General features: G+C 44.9%; 1 protein-coding gene across 1 annotated transcript in view; it reads left to right on the top strand.

The window, feature by feature from the left end:
• TTC7B (tetratricopeptide repeat domain 7B) overlaps positions 1-19,008 on the top strand; it is a 397,140-nt gene that overhangs the window by 67,296 nt on the left and 310,836 nt on the right. Inside the window, exon 3 of the mRNA XM_042781492.1 lies at positions 783-904. Coding sequence (XP_042637426.1) covers positions 783-904 — 122 coding nt within the window. The remainder of the gene's footprint in view (positions 1-782; positions 905-19,008) is intronic.

The following is a 19,008-nucleotide window of genomic DNA, read 5'->3' as shown; positions in this document are numbered from 1 at the left end:
GGCTGGTGCGGGATCGGGCAGTGTTTCGTTCTGCTGTGCATGGGGTCGCTATGAGTCGGAAATGACTCGACGGCACTTAACAACAACGACGACAATACACAATCAGACTGTCTCATCTTTCTCTCATGGAGCCACTGGCGGGTTCAAACTTCTGACTTTCTGGTTAGCAGCTGAATGCTTTAACCACTGCACCACTAGAGCTCCTAGAGAGGGAACAGAGGTTGTATTTCTCAGCCTCTCCCCTGGAGAATAGATGCTCAGCCCACATGCCACAGTTTGTAGCCTGGTGAGTTTGCCTTCTCTGGGTAACTCTGGGGCCAGTGCTGTTCACGGCAGTTTCTCAGCATCTATTGGAGCTCACTAAATGCCTGTTAGGGCTGGGGGTGCAACTCAGATGTCAGTGACCTCAGCCACCGGTGGGTGATGACTCTACCTGTCCTTTCTGCAGCCTACTTCTGTGTCGTTGAGCCTCTCCGTCAACATACTGGCAGCCCACAGAGCCATCCACCACTGATGCTTCTCCTGGCATCATCCACTCCTGAGCATCTTTCCTTCCTCAGCTCTGGTGCCAGGAGGGCCATGGGTGCCCCAGGGTCTCTTGGTAGCTCCCTGTCTGATTGGAGTCACTCTGTGCTTTTCTGACACTTGCGCCTGGGCCTAAGCACTGACGTGTGCATTAGGAAGTTGAGTTTTCAAGCTTTGTGGTGCGTGTAGAGATAGGGTCTGAAGGGAGTGAGCATGGATGTGCATTTGATTAGTTTTCCGATTTTTTCCTCTTCTAGGTAATACTTACTAATATTCAGAACAGAAGCCCTAAGCCTGGCCCTGCTCCCCACGATCAAGAACTAGGTTTTTTCCTAGAAACAGGACTTCAGAGAGCCCATGTCCTCTATTTCAAAAATGGGTAAGCTTTCTTCTTTTTTCAATCCGCTTCCTAAAGAAGGAAAATAGAAGCCTTATCATGCTGTCTCTAGTTTAGTTGTTATAATAATCAGACAGTCTTAAATGTGAATGAGAATTGGAATATTTTTTGAAAAGAAATGAATATAGGCTCTTTTCATCTCTGTCCACCTGGAGAGTAAGATGTGGGAGGAGGGGAAGAGAAGGGTGCCTCTGTGAGTATGAGTCACAAGCACGGAGGACCAAGACCAGGTCGGGGATCTGCTGGGAACTGAGCTCTAATGATGTCCTTCCTCTGTGACACGGGTCCTGCCAGGTAGGCTTCAGGGAAGTTCATGAATTGGAAGCTCTGGCATTCAGGGCCATCTCCCCTTCCATGGCTGATCAGTTCAGAGACTTGGGTTTACCAGATCTCAGATGGTTTTCATGAAAGTGATTGTGGTATAATGCCATACAGGCCATTTTCTACTTGAGTTGCCTTTGGAACCAAAAAACCAAAACCAAACCCACTGCCATCGAGTCAATTCCGACTCCTAGCGACCCCTGTTGGGTTTCTAAGGCAGTAGTAGTATATCTTTACAAAGTCAATTGCCAGTCTTCCTTCTGTGGAGTGGCTGGTAGGTTTGAACCGCTATCCTTCTGGTTAGCAGTCAAATGCTTTAGGCACTGTGCTACCAGAGCTCCTTTGTCTTTGGAAAGGGTTTAAGAGGGGCTTAAGGGTGAAGGCTTGCTCTCTAATGCATTTGGGGTTTGTTTTTCTTGTCGTGCTGCTCTTGTGAGAAATGCAGTGGTTCTGTTCCAAATCTCAATTGTCCCTTGTTTTGCCACCGTGCTGCAGGATGTATGTGCATGGAGAGCAACAGTAGGTATCTGGTTCCCCTGGGTCCTCTGCTAGGCTTTGCTTGGGAGGTCTCTAGAGGCCTGTTCCCCTCTCTCTAGAATAGTCAAAGAGCGCTTTGAAAGGCAGACGGGACCCCAGTCCCACCCAGCCTTTGGAGAATGAACAAAGCTGTTCATCACCCTCTTTGTTTTCAAGAGCTTCAAACCTTGGGGTGTAGCTCATCTGTCTGGTGGCCGAGAGCCACGTGCACCCATTGTCCCTTGGTTCAGAGTAAGTGCTTGTTTTTCAAATGCTATTAAACTGTTTGTGGGCGAAGGTCTCTTTGCCCCAAAGGCCACTGGTTTAGATTGGCACACCCCACGGAAGACTCCGTGAATACCCCAAGGTTTGCAGTGGCTTGGTGGCTCCACACAAAGATGCTCCCTTTTTTGATCTCATCACCTGATTGAGATCAACTGAGTGATGGTGCATGTCCCCTAAGCTGAAGTTTAACTCCTGTCTTCTTTGTTGTTACAAAGGGAAGGGGGAGGGAGGGAACGTGGGCTGTTTTTCTAGTTATTTGCTTCTTTGACCTTCTCACAAATGACAGTTGTCCCAGAGGAGCCCCACCTTGCTCTCCTTCCCTGTAACCTGTGAGCATATGTGCTTGATTTGGAATCCAGAGATGGGAATTCATTCCCTTGGGGCTCCCCGAGGTAGAAACCAATACCTTCAATTGAAAATGTCTTGGGTAGAATTGGTAAGGGTGGGCCGGGTAACTTACTGTCATCTTTGAAGCCTGTTCATTGTTGAGGAGGAAGCAGGGCTGCTGGATCTGACCTCCTTCCCTGAAATGTTGGCCACCCACTGGAACCCAGCTGAAAAACAGCATGATGAGAGCTTTGCACTAGATGATGGGTCACATACTGGGCATTGCTTACTGACGCATTTCTCGTTTTATTTTAACCCAAGTTCATGCTAATGCCCATTGATGGAGCCTTAAAGGACTGCTTGTCTTTGAAGGCTTTCCTCTCTTCCTGTCCTCTTGTTCTCCTCTCTGGGTTCTGAAGACCCCAGTGATGCTATTGGACCAGGAACTTTTGAGGTTCCTGCTGGCTGGCGTGTACTGAAGGCTGGGGTCATACAACGATAGCAAGAGATTTCTTTTGGGTGGGTGGAAGTGAGTGGTGATTTGGAGACCAGAACACGTAGATGAAAGGAGAGAAAGCAGTGGGTGTTTTGGGATGTGCCACATGCCTTTGTGAGTGGGTACCTCCAGCCAGTATCTATGGAACAGGTGGCGCCTGTCCCGTGGTTTGTGAGTGGGTACCTCCAGCCAGTATCTATGGAACAGGTGGGGACAGAGGTGGCGCCTGTCCCATGGTTTGTGAGTGGGTACCTCCAGCCAGTATATGGAACAGGTGGGGACAGAGGTGGCACCTGTCCCGTGGTTCCATCTCCTAGTGTATTTGCTCCTTTGCTGTCTCACTGTCCTTTGTTTTCCTGAACTTTTCTTACATGGATCTGGGCCGAGGGGGCAGGGGTCATCTAACAAATAACAGTCTGACCAATTTGTAGTAGTAGGAGGACGTATTGTTAAACATTTTGTCAATAAGAGATGGAAATGAATAAAGCATGTCTTTTCCTTCAGAAATGTACTTAAATATGTGCTTAGCTTTTTGGCTGTCCCAAATACCTGAGGACTTACTGAATTATAATAATTAATAGCATTATTTTAGAGCTCTCCCGTCTTGTCCAGTAACTGGCAAACTGGTTAACTTGGGCATCTTTCAGAAAGACCCTGGCCTCAGGACCGGTTCCTGAGTCCTCCTCATCTCTTAGATCTGAATGCTGCTTTTACGTTTACCAAGCCCTTTTCCTCCTCTTCATGGATCATCACAGCATTATCTCCTTCATCTGCACAGCCCCCCTCTGCACTTGGCAGCAGAAGTAGCATGGCCTTTCTTTTACAGGAAAGTTGAAACTCAGAGAAGTCAGGAGACTTCCTCTAGGTCACATAATGACCTGACTTCCAGGTTTCTGACTGCAGCCCTTGCAGGGGAAAGGCGGGGGCTCTGTGTGGAGGGCCTTGATTGGACCCTTAAACGGCTGCCTTATCCTTCCCCCTCTCGCCATCAGGGGACCCTTGGCCCCAAGGACTCATCATTGTCAGAGATGCTTCCCAGCCTCTGCTGCTTTGGGTGTTTTCTCTCCAAACTCTCGCTCATGTCTCGTCTGCAAGGTGTTAAACCAAAACCAAACCAAACTCACTGCCGTCGAGTCAGCCCCGACTCATAGCGACCCCTCCTTGGGTTTCTGAGGCTGTATCACTACAGAAGTGGATTGCCCAACCTTCCTTCCAAGGAGTGGCTGGTGGATTTGAACCTCCAGCCTTCTGGTGAGCAGTCAAATGCCTTAGGCACTACGCTACGAGAGCTCCTTCCATGATGTTACCAAACATCTGTCTCTTCCGCCTTCCCTCTCCTTCCTCCTCCTCCTTCGCCTGTGCCTCCTCTTCCTCTCTGTGCCTGTCCTCTTCCCTTCCCTCTCCCCCTCCTTCCCTCCGTCTTTACCCTTTTGTCTTCCCCTCTTCCCCTCCTTTTTTCTCTACCCCTCTTTCCTCCATCCCCTTCCTGGTCTCTCCTCCTCCTTCTCTCTCTGTTTTTGCTCTCCCCTCCTCCCCCTTCCTCATCTTTCCTCCCCTTTCCCACCCCTGCTTTCTTCACTGCAGGGAGACCGTCACTGGTTGCAGCCCAGATCTGTAACATCCCCACCCCCCGCCCTGTAGTTCCCTGGGTGTGATCTGACTTGGAATGTACCCACATCTGTTTCTCTCCCCCTCTGGATGGCAGCAGCAAGCCTACTAAGGATGAAAACAGCTCCGGGCTGCACAGTGGGTGAAATCAGAGAGCTTGACCTCTGAGGGCCAGGCTGCAGCCCCCGAGGGCTCCCGGAATTGCCTCACCCATGGCAGGTGCTCTTATGAGGGTCACTGAGGGAATTCCAGGCAGAGGACTTGCAAGCAGCCCTTTTCCCCTCAGAGTCCCAGCTTCTTTATCTGTGCAATAGGGCTAAGACCACTTGCTTCAGAAAGCTGCAGGAACATCAAATAAGAAAATGCACAGGAAAGCAGTTCTCCAAATACCAGGCAAACAGCAAGTGGTAATTATAACTCCCAGTGACGACGATTCCTGGTTGACTTACCAGGAAAGTGGGACGAGATTCAGGTCAGACATCAGTTGAATCAGAAGTTGGTGGAGGAGGCGTTCTTCATTCTATTGATGAGTCTTGCCCCACCAGGGTTTGTAGGAAGGGCAATGGCAGCTTGTCTCACCAGCTGCTGGTTTAAATGAACTCTTTTCAAGATGGGTAACAATTAGTGTGAGTCTGACAGCCGATCACTGAGGTCAGTTCCTCAGGGACAGGAGATAGGCTGTCTGGTCTGACTGCAGGGGCACTGGGGCCTTCAGTCACTGGGAGCACAGCCAGCTGCAGAGAAGTGGCCTTATCCTGGGGTTCCTGCTGTGGGGAGGAGAACCATTGCTTCCCACCTCACTCACCGCAGTCAGAGGTCCAGAGAAGCATGGCTTTGGGGTGCCGATTATTTATCCCATGTCTTAGGAGTATTTCAGCATCTCGTAAACAAATGATAACAAAGACATTTCAAGTAACTTTGCTTTTTGTCAGCCATGTCAAATGTTCTGCATGAGCAGAATGTATTGTAGTGTGTGTTTTCCTTGGCTCTGAATTGGTTCTGTTTCAGGGATAAAGTGAAGTGAGTAGACCACTGCCCACCGGGACCTAGGTCACCTGACTGCTGGGTTGTGCTATTTTCTATGGGACATCACCGAGTTCTGCTTGGGAGCCCCCAGGCCAGGGAAAGCAGCATGTGAGGCAGGTGTGGTCAGACTTTTGGTTCCCCTGATGCACTTGCAGCCAAGCCAAGAGCAAAGTGGTACATATGGAAGGTGTTTTTGGAGTTTTGTTCATAAATGCTTGGTGGTGCAATGGTTATAGCATTCAGCTATCAACCAGAAGGTGAGAGGTTTGAATTCACCAGCTGCTCTTAGGAAGAAATAGGAGGCCATCTGCTTCCATCAGGATTTACATTTACATCTTTGGAAACCCCACGGGGCAGTTTTACCTCATCCTGCAGAGTTGCTGTGAGTCAGAATTGACTCAACGACAATGGGTATGGGTATGTATTAGCTTTAAAAAGTTTTTAAATTTCTTCAGTAACCTTGTAGACCATTGCTACTATTGAGCCTGTTCAATGTAACCTAGAATTAGAAGGCAGAGAAAGGGCCTGGAGGCCGTGCCGTGTCCAGGGGCTGTGGAACAGCACACTGCCTGGGTTTACTGTCAGAGACAAGACCAGCCCATGGGAGACAGTCGTGAGGGAGACTGCCGACCAGGCGACCAGGACTGAGCAGACTTTGCTCCCAGCTCGGGCCTTCCCAGGCACTGGAGCAGCTCGGCTTCTGTCTTTGCATTGTAGCACTCAGATGGTCTTCCCTCTTGCAGTGATAAGAAATGTTTACCTTTTCCATGGCACTAAAACATGTTTGCTTTTACACTGTAAGTCAAATGCAGGGAATTTGAAGAATTGAGACACATTTTCAGTAAGCATTTCCTAATACCTGCTTTCTGTACATGACATTCATTAAGCAATTCAAAGATGAAAAGAAATGGGCCTGGCTTTCTGTAGAAAAGGATACCGGTGAAGACATGAACATAAGTAACATCTGACTCGATGGCACATAACATTGTGTTGTTGTTGTTGTGCGCCATCAAGTCGGACCTGACTCATAGCAACCCCTCCTTGGGTTTCTGAGGCGGTATCACTGTGGAAGTAGATTGCCCAACCTTCCTTCCGAGGAGTGGCTGGTGGGTTTGAACCACCAGCCTTCTGGTTAGCAGTCAAGTGCCTTAGGCACTACGCTACCAGAGCTCCCCAACAACACAATACAGTAGTGCAAAAGAGTAGAGAAGATGGTAAAAGAACCCTCGGCCACTTCAGAGGAGCTGAAGTTTTCAGGTCCAGTTTTTGACTCAGTGAACAAGGTCATTTATTCATTTATTTAACAAGATTCATTGCGTATGTGGGAGGTGGCAGGCTCTGTGCTAGGCTCTGGGGATATAGTGGTGAAGAGGATAGACAAGGTCCCTATCCTCACAGAGCTTACAGTCTCATGGGTAGTTTTAAGATAGTGTGGTGACAGTGACAGGGGAAGGCCAGGTTGCCACGGGGGCACAGAGGAGAGCTGCTATGCTGGACCAGCCACGTGAGCTGGAAAAGGCTGTAAAGCTTTGGAGAGCTGAGGTTGCAGTAGCATAGAGCTAAACAGGGGAGTCAGGCGGATGGACATTCCAAGTTGGAAATATGGAGGTGGAACTGTGTTCTCTACTGTGTGATCCTCAAGGTGTAAGGAGGCTGGGGTGGAGAGTTATGTAGAATTCAGAGGATTTCTCAGCACAAGACCTGGTGAGCAATAGGCTTAGTCAGTTACCCAACAAGTCCTTATTGAGTTTTGCCAGGTGGCAAGTACTGTGCTCAGGACTCTTATACATTGGGAAATAGAAGAGACATGGTGCAGGCTCTCCGGGAGCATACAGTATAGTGAAAGAAACAGATAATAATAAGTACACTAATTATATAATTACGAATGATGGTAACTGCTAGGATGCAGTAAAAACAAGTAACTGGAAAGGGAGGCAGCTGCTTAGATAGGGTCGTCAGGGAGGTCTCTCTAAGAACTGACATTAAAACCAAGACCTGAAAGAAGAGAAGGCACTAACCATGGCAAGAGCAGGAAATGGTGCATTCTGAGCCGAGGACCCTACATTCACCAAGGTTGTAAGCCAGGAGAGAGCTTGGTGTGCCCAAGAAAGGAGTCCAGCATTCACGGAGCATAGCAAGAGAGAGACTCATGGCCTCTTGGTTGGACTTACCCTGAAAAGGGCAGATCTATGGTGGCATACAGTTGTGGCTGTCCCAAGTCACCAGAAGAAAAGGGAGGTGATGATATGAGCAAGACATTAGATGCCTTCTTCAGAGTTGATAGTGGTAGTGGAGACTAGGGAAAGTGGATGGATTTGAGACACGTTAGACCTCAACGTTGGTATTAGGACCAGCTCATGCATTGGATTCAGAGTGATGGTAAGGAAAATGGAAGAACCAAGGATTACTCCCCAGTTTCAATCTTACTTATTTATTTTCAATTTTATTGGGCTTTGGGTGCAAATTGACAGGGCAAATTTGTTTTACATTCAACAGCGTGTGTACATTTGATTTCATGCCCCGATTACCATCCCTGATCCTAACAAACTCTCCTCCCCTCCTATCCCTGTGACTACCCTCTCCCTGTGCCTGTCTTAACCATGCACTCCTGTCTGTCCAGCTTTCCCTCAATGTGAATGCTGCCCCTTTGGTGTCTCATAGCTGATTGTTCTAAGGGATGCATCTCCCTAGAGTAGGTGAGTGCATCACCCTGGAGTAGGTATTCTGCATGTAGGTCTTTCTACTGTTGGGCTGAGAGTGCCAATCCATGGGAGTGAGCCCATTTCTAGGCCTGAAAGGTAACCCAGGGCCATAGTCTCGAGGTTTCCACCAGACTCTATCCGACCAGTAATCCTGGTCACTTTTGTGTTTTTGAATTTCGTTCCACATTTTTCCTTCCACTCTATCCAGGATCTCCAGTTTTGATTCTTTTCTGAGTGGTTGGCATTGGTAGCTGGGCACCATCTACTTATTCTGGTCTTAGGGTCATGAAGGCTGAGGTCCTCATGATCCATCTTATCCTTGGACTAATTATTTCCAGATGCCTTTGATTTTTCTTCTTTGATTTGGATGAGAGGAGATTAATAGTTGCATCTTAGATGGCTGCTCAAAAGCTTTTAAGACCCCAGTTGCTACTCACCAAAGTAGGTTGTGAAACAAGATTTTTATGTACTATGTTGTGCCAATTAAGCATGATGTCTCCCGAGAGTACAGTCCCCAGTTGGCAGGCTTGGTGATTCTCTCTCTCAGGGTGTTTGGTTGTCTCTGAGAAGTTACTCCAACTCTGTTTTCTGTTGCTTTTATAATGTGTGTGGCTAATTTTGTAGCACAAGTGCATATGTGAGACTATCTTCAGCCATATCTCTCCTTGGTCTAGGGTACATTCCTGCTCGCCGACCCCCATTGGATCTTCTCAGTTGTCTATGCATTTATCTGTACCCTGGTGTTTGGTGTTAGTGGTAATGCAGTCTTGTGCATACACTAGTATTTGCCTCTGTTGTCTATATCTTATGTGCACGTATCAGTGACCTTCCTTTCCCCAGTGTCATCATGCTGGTCACAGACTCTTTCCATACCATCCTTCCCCTCACTCATATCAACATGTCACCCCCAACTAGTCTGAAAATTTCCCTCCCTGCCATCCCTAGTAACCAACAAAGTGAGTTTCCTTCCCTAAGTAAACCTTTCCTTGACTTTTTACAATAATGAGCTCATACAATATTTGACCTTCTGCAACTGACTTATTTCACTCAGCATAATGTCCTCCAAATTCATCCACGTGGTGAGATGATTCGTGTATTCTTCATTATTCTTTAACCCAGTTTCAGTCCTAAACTATTGGTTGGATCGGATGGGATCAAGGAAAGGATCAGATTTGGAGAGGCCACATCAAGAGTTTGTCTTTGATGTTTGAGATGCCTGTGAGATGCCTAAGTGTAAATTTCAATTCAGAATACTCATGAGCACAGAGAGAAGGTTTCAGCTTAAGTTATAAATTGGGAGTTTCAGCATGTTGATGATATTTAAAGCCCTGGGACTGGATGACATCAGTGAGGGACAAAGTGTAAAGAGAGAAGGCCCAGCTCAAGAGAGCTGCAAGAGTTAGAAATTGGGTCAAGGAGGAGGAGCCAATAAAGGAGCTGTCAGAGGTCTGAGGGCAGCTGTGAGAGTGTGTCCTCATGATGGCCAAAAGGGGAAAGTGTGGTTTGGAGGAGGAAGACACAGAGCAAAGAATGACAAAAGGGCTAAGCCTTAGGAAAGAGGGTGGAGACAGTGCTGTTTCTTTTATGTTAGGCTTTTACCTTGAAACTCCCCCTAAAAAGAGGTCATTATGTAAGGTGGTGTCTAAAAATCAGTTTACTTATTTCTTTGAGCATTTTCCAGTACTTTTTGATATGGTTGGAGATTGATCCCAGAGGGGGTTGCTGATATAAGACCTTACTCAGATGGTGGCATTTGCAGACAAACTCTTGGGTCATGCACTGGATGGGAGAAGCTTGAATGAAATCCACAGCAGGAGCATATAGTGAGGTGTGAGGAATACTGCCTGTCTGTTTGGGTTCAAGGAGCTGTGATGGTTCAGTGATTAGAACACTTGGCTGCTAACCAAAAGGTCAGCAATTCAAACCCACCAGCCACTCCACCGGAGAAAGGCAGTCTGCTTCTGTGAAGATTTGCAGCCTCGGAAATGCTATGGGACAGTTCTATTCTGTCCTAAAAGGTCCCTATGAGTTGGAATTGACTTGATGCCAGTGGGGGTTCTGACTGGCTTCAGATGATACGTGATGACATTCAGTTATTCTGTAGCATTTATTCAGTTCCTGCTTTGTGGTAGCATTCTCCAGGGGCTAGGGATAAAATGATAAGCAGCCAGACATGACAGTCTTGCCCTCTGAGAGAGATCAGATCATGACAGTCTTGCCCTCGTGGAGCAGAGATTTCTATGTTTTGTTTGGGAGGGACCTGGGCCCTGAGCAATGTCTCATTTTCAGCTGAGCTGGCTATGGTTCATGGAGGACATCTGATAATTGTCTGTTTTCTTTAAAACTGGAAGCTAAAACCAAACTCACTGCCACTGAGTCAGTTCCAACTCATAGGGACCCCCATTGGGGTTTGAGCTGCTGACCTTCTGGTTAGTAGCCAAAGACCTTAGCCACTATACCACCAGAGCTACACGAGTGTTTATTGAGAGCCTGACTGTGCTGAGCACTGTGTTAGGTGTTGGGAATATAAGGATGAACAAGACAAGATGTGCATAGATTGGCTTCATGGAACTTGACCTCAGCAAGAAGTACGTTCTCTGGAAAGATCATGGGGCCTTCACCTATCCTATCTCTGAGATTGCAATAATGGTGGCTTTATTAAAAGAAATTCCTCAAGAAGGACCTGGCAGAATCTTTTCTTTCTTGAAGCTCCTGGCTTGGTGGAATTTTGGTGCTTGTGGGACTCCTTACTTAAGCCTAACGTGTACACATCTGGATGAGATTCCAGGAAAGAGAATTTTCGCAGTTTGGCTGTTGAGAACATTTGTGCCCAGAGCCTCCCAGACTCACATTGTTTTAAGACTTTACATGTAGAACTCATGGAGTTGAAGCCTTCTGGGGTGAAGTTGGCCACAGAGGCATCTGAGCATGTGGAAGTGCGGCCTTTGGTAGCCAACTTCTCGGGGCAGACAGTCGACATGACACCTGTGTGTTGGGAAAGAGGAATTAGCATACTGTCTGGTCAGGAAGGAAGCCACGTTTCACCCCCTCTAAGCTTCTCAGGCTGTGCAGAGCTCTCTTGGTAATTTAGTGATGTCTGGGTCACGGAGCAGGTCCAGATGTATCTGCCCAGGGAGCAGGGGGCTGGGAAGCACAGTGTGGTCCAAGTATGCAGCATCCCTTTTGGCTCTTGGCCAGAGCCTAGCTTGTTAGCCTGTGGTTTCTCTTCCCTAGTTAAGGTGTCAAATGCATTAATATTTCACACAAGGGCCTAGAGGGCCAGGGGAAGGCACCAGCTCTTTTCAAGGGATAGTTCCTACATATTATTTTAAATTGTCCTTTTTCTTTCCATTCTTTTCAGTCAACTCTTAGAGATAGTTTCAGAGAAAGATTGAGCTAAAGCCCAGAAAATGAATGAGACATCTTTGGAGAATTTATGACTTTTCTTAGGAGGTACTGGAGCCTTCTATTGAAGATGAGTGAGGCCGTACATTCTCTTACAATGACCTGCCTTTACAGTTGTATGGCAAGGTCTGCCAGATCTCTGCACATCAGTACCAAACCAAACTCAACTCACTGCCATCCAGTTGATTCCAGCTCATAATGACCCCTATTGGATTTCTAAGGCTGTAAATCTTTACAGAAGCAGACTGCCTCATCTTTCTTCCATGGAGTGATTGGTGGGTTTGAACCACTGACTTTTTGGTTTGCAGCCAAATGCCTTACCCACTACACCACCAGAGCTCCTTGCACATCAGTAAGAAAAGCTACAATATTAGTGTATGTTCTCCTGCATTAATTACAGGGTTTAAAATTTAACAAAAAATGTTTTTCATTGACATTTGATCGTTTCACCTTTCTCTCTATTTTTGAGTTTGAATTTTGACATTTTATTCACAAGTGCCTTTGGAGACAATGCTTTGAGGCTGGCCCCATACACTGTGCCTTTCTGCTCCTGTCAACTCATCTTCCTTGGCGTAATTTGCATACTCTCTGTGCTGGGGGGCGGAGCTTGGTTGGTGGATGTGGTAGTTGGTTCCCGTTTGAATAGCCCTGGCAAATGAGTGTCAGAAATAGCAGTCCCTGGTTGTCTTTAAGGAGTAGTTAAATACCAGGAAGAACCTGATGTGTTTTTTCTGAAGAATGCCCAGAGAAACCCATTGGCCAGATTCAGTAAAACCTCTGAATCACAGGCTTTGTTTTTCTTTTTTTTAGAGGTGCCATTATATTCCTTTCAAGTGCAGTTGGAGCTAGTAGGTAAAACAACATCAACAACAACTATTGCCTAAACGTGTATTGAGCGCCTGCTGGGTGCCAGTCGCTAGGGTCAGCTCTGGGGTATAAGGTGAATAAAAACTGTTCTCTGAGCTGGTGGGGAAGACGCAGCTATCGCGGATAACGATGACACCCTGTGAAGACACTGTAAGGAAGGAATGTGCTGGGAGGGAAGAAAGAAGAGGGCCCGAGAGAATGTAGCTGCCTGCCTGGGTGAGCTCATCGGGTTGGTCGGCCTCATGAGAAAGACACTGTAGCTAGACAGCAAAACCAAACGCTCATGAAGAACATTTGCAACAAAACTGGGTGGCAAAGTATCCCCATGAACCCACAATACACGTCTGTGAGGACACATGGCTAACAGCCACGTGACGGCATGCTATTTGCATTTGTGTGGGAAAAAGCAGAAGAAAGCAGTGGGACATGTGATGGGCCTGAGAACCAAAAACCAAAGTCAAGTGACTGATTTCAACTCATAGCGAGCCTGTAGGACAGAGTAGAAGTGCCTCACAGGGTTTCCAAGGCCGTAAATCTTTATGGAAGCAGACTGCCTCATCTTCCTCCTGTGGAGTGGCTGGTGGGTTCGAACCACTGCCCTTTTCACTTGCAGCTAAATGCCTTAACCACTGCGCCACCACAGCTCCTTGAAGCTTAGAGTACACCAAAAAAAAAAAACAAAAAAACCCACTGCCATCGAGTTGATTCAAACTCATAGTGACCCCCACTGGGTTTCTGAGGTGGTAAATGGATGGAGTGGCTGGTGGGTTGAACCACCAACCTTTTGGCCTTAGGCACTGCACCACCAGAGCTCCTGAGACTAAGAGACCCAAAAAAAAAGGCAACATGTATTTCCTGGAAAATTTGTCTGGCAAATGTGAGATCTGTGGCTGAAAATGAGAGGGTTCTTGCCAAGCAGGTCTTGAAGGCTTGAAACTGACCCATTAGGTTTATTTTCTGGGATTGGGCCCCACAAAGGAGAAACTGCTGGGAGTGAAGTAAAAATTGACTAAAAAAGGTCCCAAGAGATAAGAGAGCAAGATGGTAGAGATCAAAGTGGGGGAAAAACCAAAAACCAAACCTCCTGCCCTCACGGAGTTTGCAAGGTTATAAATCTTTATGAAAGTAGATTGCCTCCTCTTCCTCCCATGGAGCAGCTGGTGGGTTTGACCCTCCGACTTTTGGGTTAACAGCCAATGCCTTAACCACAGCACACCAGAGCTCTTTAAAGTGGGAGACCAAAAAAAAAAAAAACCAAAAAAAATCCAAGCTCACTGCCTTCGAGTCAGATCCAACTCACAGAGACTTCTTCTTGGGTTTCTGAGGGGGTATCACTACAGAAGTTGATCTTCCTTCTGAGGAGCAGCTGGTGGGTTTGAATCACCAGCCTTCTGGTTAGCAGTCAAATGCCTTAGGCACCATGCCACCAGAGCTCCTAAAGTGGGAGAGGAGGATGTAAAATACTGCTGACACCAACTACCTGGCATGAGACTGAACTCCACAGGTTAAGGGCACAGTCCTCTACAAGATTGCTCTACTTCAGACACTAGCTGCAAGGTTGGGGGTCCCCAGTCAACTATTGCTTCTAACCAGCTGGCTACAAATTTGGGGGTTCCCAATACCTCTTCAGGTTTGGTAATTCACTAGAATGACTCATAGAAACTCAGGAACGCGCTATACTTAAGATCACGCTTTTATTTTAGTGAAATGATGCAGATCAGAGCCAGCCAAAGGGACAAACGATAATAGGGTGTGAAGCCTGGGAAAGTTCTAAATGAGATGTCTCCATCGTCCCCAGGGATGTGTCACCCCCAGTACACTGCTGTGTGATAGTACACAGAATATTGTCAATCAAGGAAGCTCACCTGAACCTTGGTGTTAGAGTTTTTGTTCTGGCATCGTTATGGTTAATTGAATCACTGACCACATAACTGAACTCAATTTCCAGTGTTCTCCCCTCCCCAGATGTAGGTCTGCCATCACATGACTTAGAGCTCCAAGATTCTAATCACATGGTTAGTCTTTCTGGTGTGGCCAGGCCTTATATCCTATGTCATCCTGTTGGCATAAACCATCAAGGGGTCCTCCATGAGCCGCCTCGTTTGCATAAAAAGTGTGGTCCAAGGAGCTGAGATGTTAGAGCTTATACCCCAGTAAAGCAGGACAGAGGCCAGCCAAATTCTGTGTTACACAGAGAGATAACCAGGAATGATGAAAAAGCAAGCTGCTGTATTGTTTTAGCAGCTTGTTGTGGTGTAATTTATAAGTCATAAAACTCACCTGTTGTAAATATGTAGTTCAATTATTTCTAATATTATTTATTTTAAATAAATTTATACAACTGTGCGACCATCATCACAATTCAGCTTAAGACTTTTCTGTTGCCCTAAGAAGTTCCCTCCTGCCCGTTTATTGTCAGCCCCTACTCTAACCCTCCAGTCACTCCTTGGAAGGAAGGTTGGGCAATCTACTTCTGTAGTGATACCGCCTCGGAAACCCAAGGAGGAGGGGTCGCTATGAGTCGGGTCTGACTCGACGGTACATAACAACAACAATACTCTAACCCTCAGCCCCAGGCAACTGCTTGTCCACTAGCGGTCCCCATAGGATTGCCTTTTCTAGAAATTTCACAGAAATGGAATAATAAAACATACAGTCCTTTGTGTCTCACTTATTTCACTTATCATAGTGTTTATGAAGTTCATCCACTTTTAGCCATTTTATTGCTGAATAATTGTATATTTTTGTTGCTGTGTAGTTTTATTGCTTTGAAACTCTTTAAACCATTTTATTGCCAAACCATTCCATTGTATGACTGTACTACATTTTGTTTGTCCATTCACCAATTGCTGGATGTTCAGATTGTTTTTACCTTTTATCTATAATGAATAATCCTGCTATGAGCATTCATATACAGGTATTTTTGTGGACATATATTTTAATTTTCCTTGGGAAGATTTATAGGAGTGGAATTGTGTGATCATCTGGTAAGTTTCTGTTTAACTTTTTAAGAAACTGCTTTCCTAAGTGGCTGTATTCCCACTAGCAATGTAGGTGGGTTCCAGTTTCTTCCATTCTCTTCCACACTTGGCATTGTCAGTTTTTTAGATTGTAGCCGTCTCATGGGTTCATGTGTTATGAATAAGGAAGGACCGCAGAAGAATGACGCATTTGAAGTGTGGTGTTGGTGAAGAATATTAAATGTACCATGGACTGCTAGAAGAATGAAAAAATCTGTCTCGGAGGAAGTACAGCCAGAGTGCTCCTTAGAAATGATAATGGCCAGACTTCGTTTCTCGTAAGTTGGTCCTGTTATCAGAAGGGACCAATGCGTGGAGAAGGATATCATCCTTTGTAAAGCAGAGGGCCAGCGAAAAAGGGGAAGATCCTCAACAAGATGTGTAGACGCAGAGGCTGCAACGATGGGCTTAAGTATGGCAACAATTGTGCGGATGGCGCAGGACCAGGCAGTGTTTCGTTGTGTTTACGCGAGGTGACTATGAGCGGAACTGACTTGACAGCACCTAACAACAACAACAGTGGGTTCATGGAAGTGTCTCATGACCTTGGTTTTTATTTCCTACATGATTAATAATTTTCAGCAGCTTCTCATGTGCTTCTATTATCTTTGGAGACATAACTATTCAAATCTATTTACCTTGTCTTCAATTGGGTTGTATGTCTTCTTATTATCCAGTTGTGCGAGTTCATTATGTGCTCTGGATATAAATTCTTTACCACATTTATGTTTTGCAAATATTTTCTGCCAATCTGTGTCTTGTATTTTTATTTTCTTCATGGTATCATTTGAAGAGGAAAAGTTTTTAATTTTGATGATATCTAATTTACCAGCTTTTTCTTCTATGGATCATCTTTTTGGCTGTCATAGCTAAGAAATATTTGCCTAATCTGAGATCACAAAGATTTTCTTTTATGTTTTGTAGTTTTAGTTTTTGCATTTAGGTCTCTCATCTATTTTGAATTAAGTTTTATATATGGTGTGAGGTTAGGGCCTAAGTAATTTTTTTTTTTTATGGTTATCCAATTCTTCAAGCTCCATTTGTTGAAAATTCTACTCTTCCCATTGAATTGCTTTTCATAAAAAAGGAATTGAACATCAATGTAAAGGTTTATTTCTGGAATCTCTGTTTTGTTCATTGATCTATGTATCTGCCCTTAACACCAGTGCAGTCTTGATCACTCTAGCTTGATAGTAAGTTTTGAAATCAGGTAGTATAAGTCATTCAGTTTTGTTGTTTTCTGAAATTATTTTGGTCATTTCAAGTCCTTGACATTTCCATAAAAATTTTGTAATCAGCTTACCAATTTTCACACACACACACACACACACATACACCCACGCCTTCTGGGGTCTCGGTGAGGATTGCACTGAATCTCTAGATCAATTTGGGGAGAATTGCCATCTTAACAATAGTGACCCTTCCAATTCATGAGCATGGTAGTCTCTCTGTTTATTTAGATCTTTTTAAAACTTATCTCAGAAATTTTTTTTTAATTTTCAGTGTACAAGTTTTACATTTGTTTTGTTAAATTTATTTCTATGTATTTAAAGCCATTGTGAGTATAATTGCTTCTTAGTTTCCTTTTCAATTTATTCCTTGGTATGATATAGAAATACTATTGAGATTTGTATGTGGATGTTGTATTCTCCAGCCTTCCTAAACTCATTAATTAGTTCTAGTATTTTTCTGATAGGTTACTTGGAATCTTCTTCAGTTAGGAGCATGCCATTTGTGAATGAAAACAGTTTTCTTTCTTTCTTTATAATATATATGCATTTCATTCATTTTTCTTACTTGCACTGGCTAGGAGCTCTGGTAGCATAATGCCTAAGGCATTTGACTGCTAACCAGAAGGCTGGCAGTTCAAACCCACCAACCACTCCTCGGAAGGAAGACTGGGCAATCTACTTCCATAGTGATACTGCCTTGGAAACCCAAGGAGGGGTCACTAGGAATCAGGTTTGACTCGGCAGCAGTGACTTTGGTTTTTTTTGGTACTTGCACTGGCTAGAAATTGCTGTACATTGTAGAACAGAAGTAGTGAGAGCAGACACCCTCACTTTATTTTCCCCCCATAATATTTTATTGTGTTTTAGTGAAAGTTTACGTAGCAGTTTAGGTTCCCATTCAACAATTTCTACACAAATTGCTCCGTGGCAGTGGACTCATTCTTCAATGTGTGAACATTCTCCTTTTCTCCATCTGGTTGTTCTGTTTCTTGCCTTGCTCTTCATCTTAAGGAGAAAGTGTTCAATCTTTCACCATTAAGTATAATGCTACCTGTAAGTTTTTCTGTAGATGCCTGTCTCTGGCAGTAGTCCTTGACTTAAAGTTTGTCTTGTCTGATATTAATATAGCACTCTAGCTGTCTTGTGGTTACTGTTTACATAGTACGTATTTGCATCCTTTTACTTGAAACCTATTTGTGTTTTTGAGTTAAAGCATGTCTTTTGTATATAGCATGTCTCAGGTAGATAGCTTGTCTTTAGATTTTGCTTTTTTTTTCATCCAGTTTTAAAACTTTGAGTTTCTGCTTGGAGTGCCTAGTCCATTGGCATTTAATGTAACTACGAATGTGGCTTACATCTGCCATTTTGCTCTTTATTTTCTGTATGTCTCATGCCATTTTTATTTCCGTGTTTCCCCTTTCCCTTCTTTTGTGTTAAGTCACTTTTTAGTGTACCATTTTAATTCCTTAGTTGATTTGTAAAGCTTTATTGTCTTGAAAAATGTTTTGGTGGTTGCTAGGCAAATTATAAGGAGCTGTGTTGGTGCAGTGGTGAAAGCATTTGGCTGCTAACCAAAAGGTCAGCAGTTCGAACCCACCAGCTGCTCCATGAGAGAAAGGTGGGACAGTCTGCTTCTATAAAGATTTACAGCCTTGGTTTCCAGCCAAACAAAAGACAGGCATAGGAGATGAACATTTATCTTAGGTAGACACACTCCTTGGAAAGAACAATCATGGCAGAAAGAAGGGCTGTTTATGCACAGGGAGGCAGCTCAGGGGCAGAAGTGGATGGAGGGATGGACAGGGAAGAGGTGACTGTCGGGAGGAAGTAGGAGGAGAGCTGTTGCATTGTGGTGAATTGTGGTCAGTGTCATGACACAAAGTGTATGTGAACTGCTGTCTGGAAATTGATTTTGCTCTGTAAATTTTCACCCAAATCATACACAAAAAAGATTTACAGCCTTGGAAACCCTGTGGGGGCAGTTCTACTTTGTTCTGTAGGGTTGTTCTGAGTTGGAATTGACTTGATGGCAGTGAGTTTTTGGTTCTACAAATTAAAATATATATCCTAAATTATCCCAATTTGGTTCAGGTTAATACTGACTTAATTTCAGTAAACTTTTCTCCAATATAGGTTAATTTCTTCCATTCTTTGTGCTATTAATGTCTCTCTGTATTATAAATGGGAATTCTGATAGTGTAGTGCCTAAGGCATTTGACTGCTAACCAGAAGGCTGGCGGTTCAAACCCACCAGCCACTCCTTGGAAGGAAGATTGGACAA

This window comes from Orycteropus afer, unplaced genomic scaffold, assembly GCF_000298275.1.
Source record: "Orycteropus afer afer isolate SDZICR_OR568_19922 unplaced genomic scaffold, OryAfe1.0 scaffold00127, whole genome shotgun sequence".
NCBI lineage: Eukaryota > Metazoa > Chordata > Mammalia > Tubulidentata > Orycteropodidae > Orycteropus > Orycteropus afer.
The sequence above is the reverse complement of the archived record's forward strand: the minus strand, read 5'-3'. Positions and strand labels throughout refer to the sequence as shown.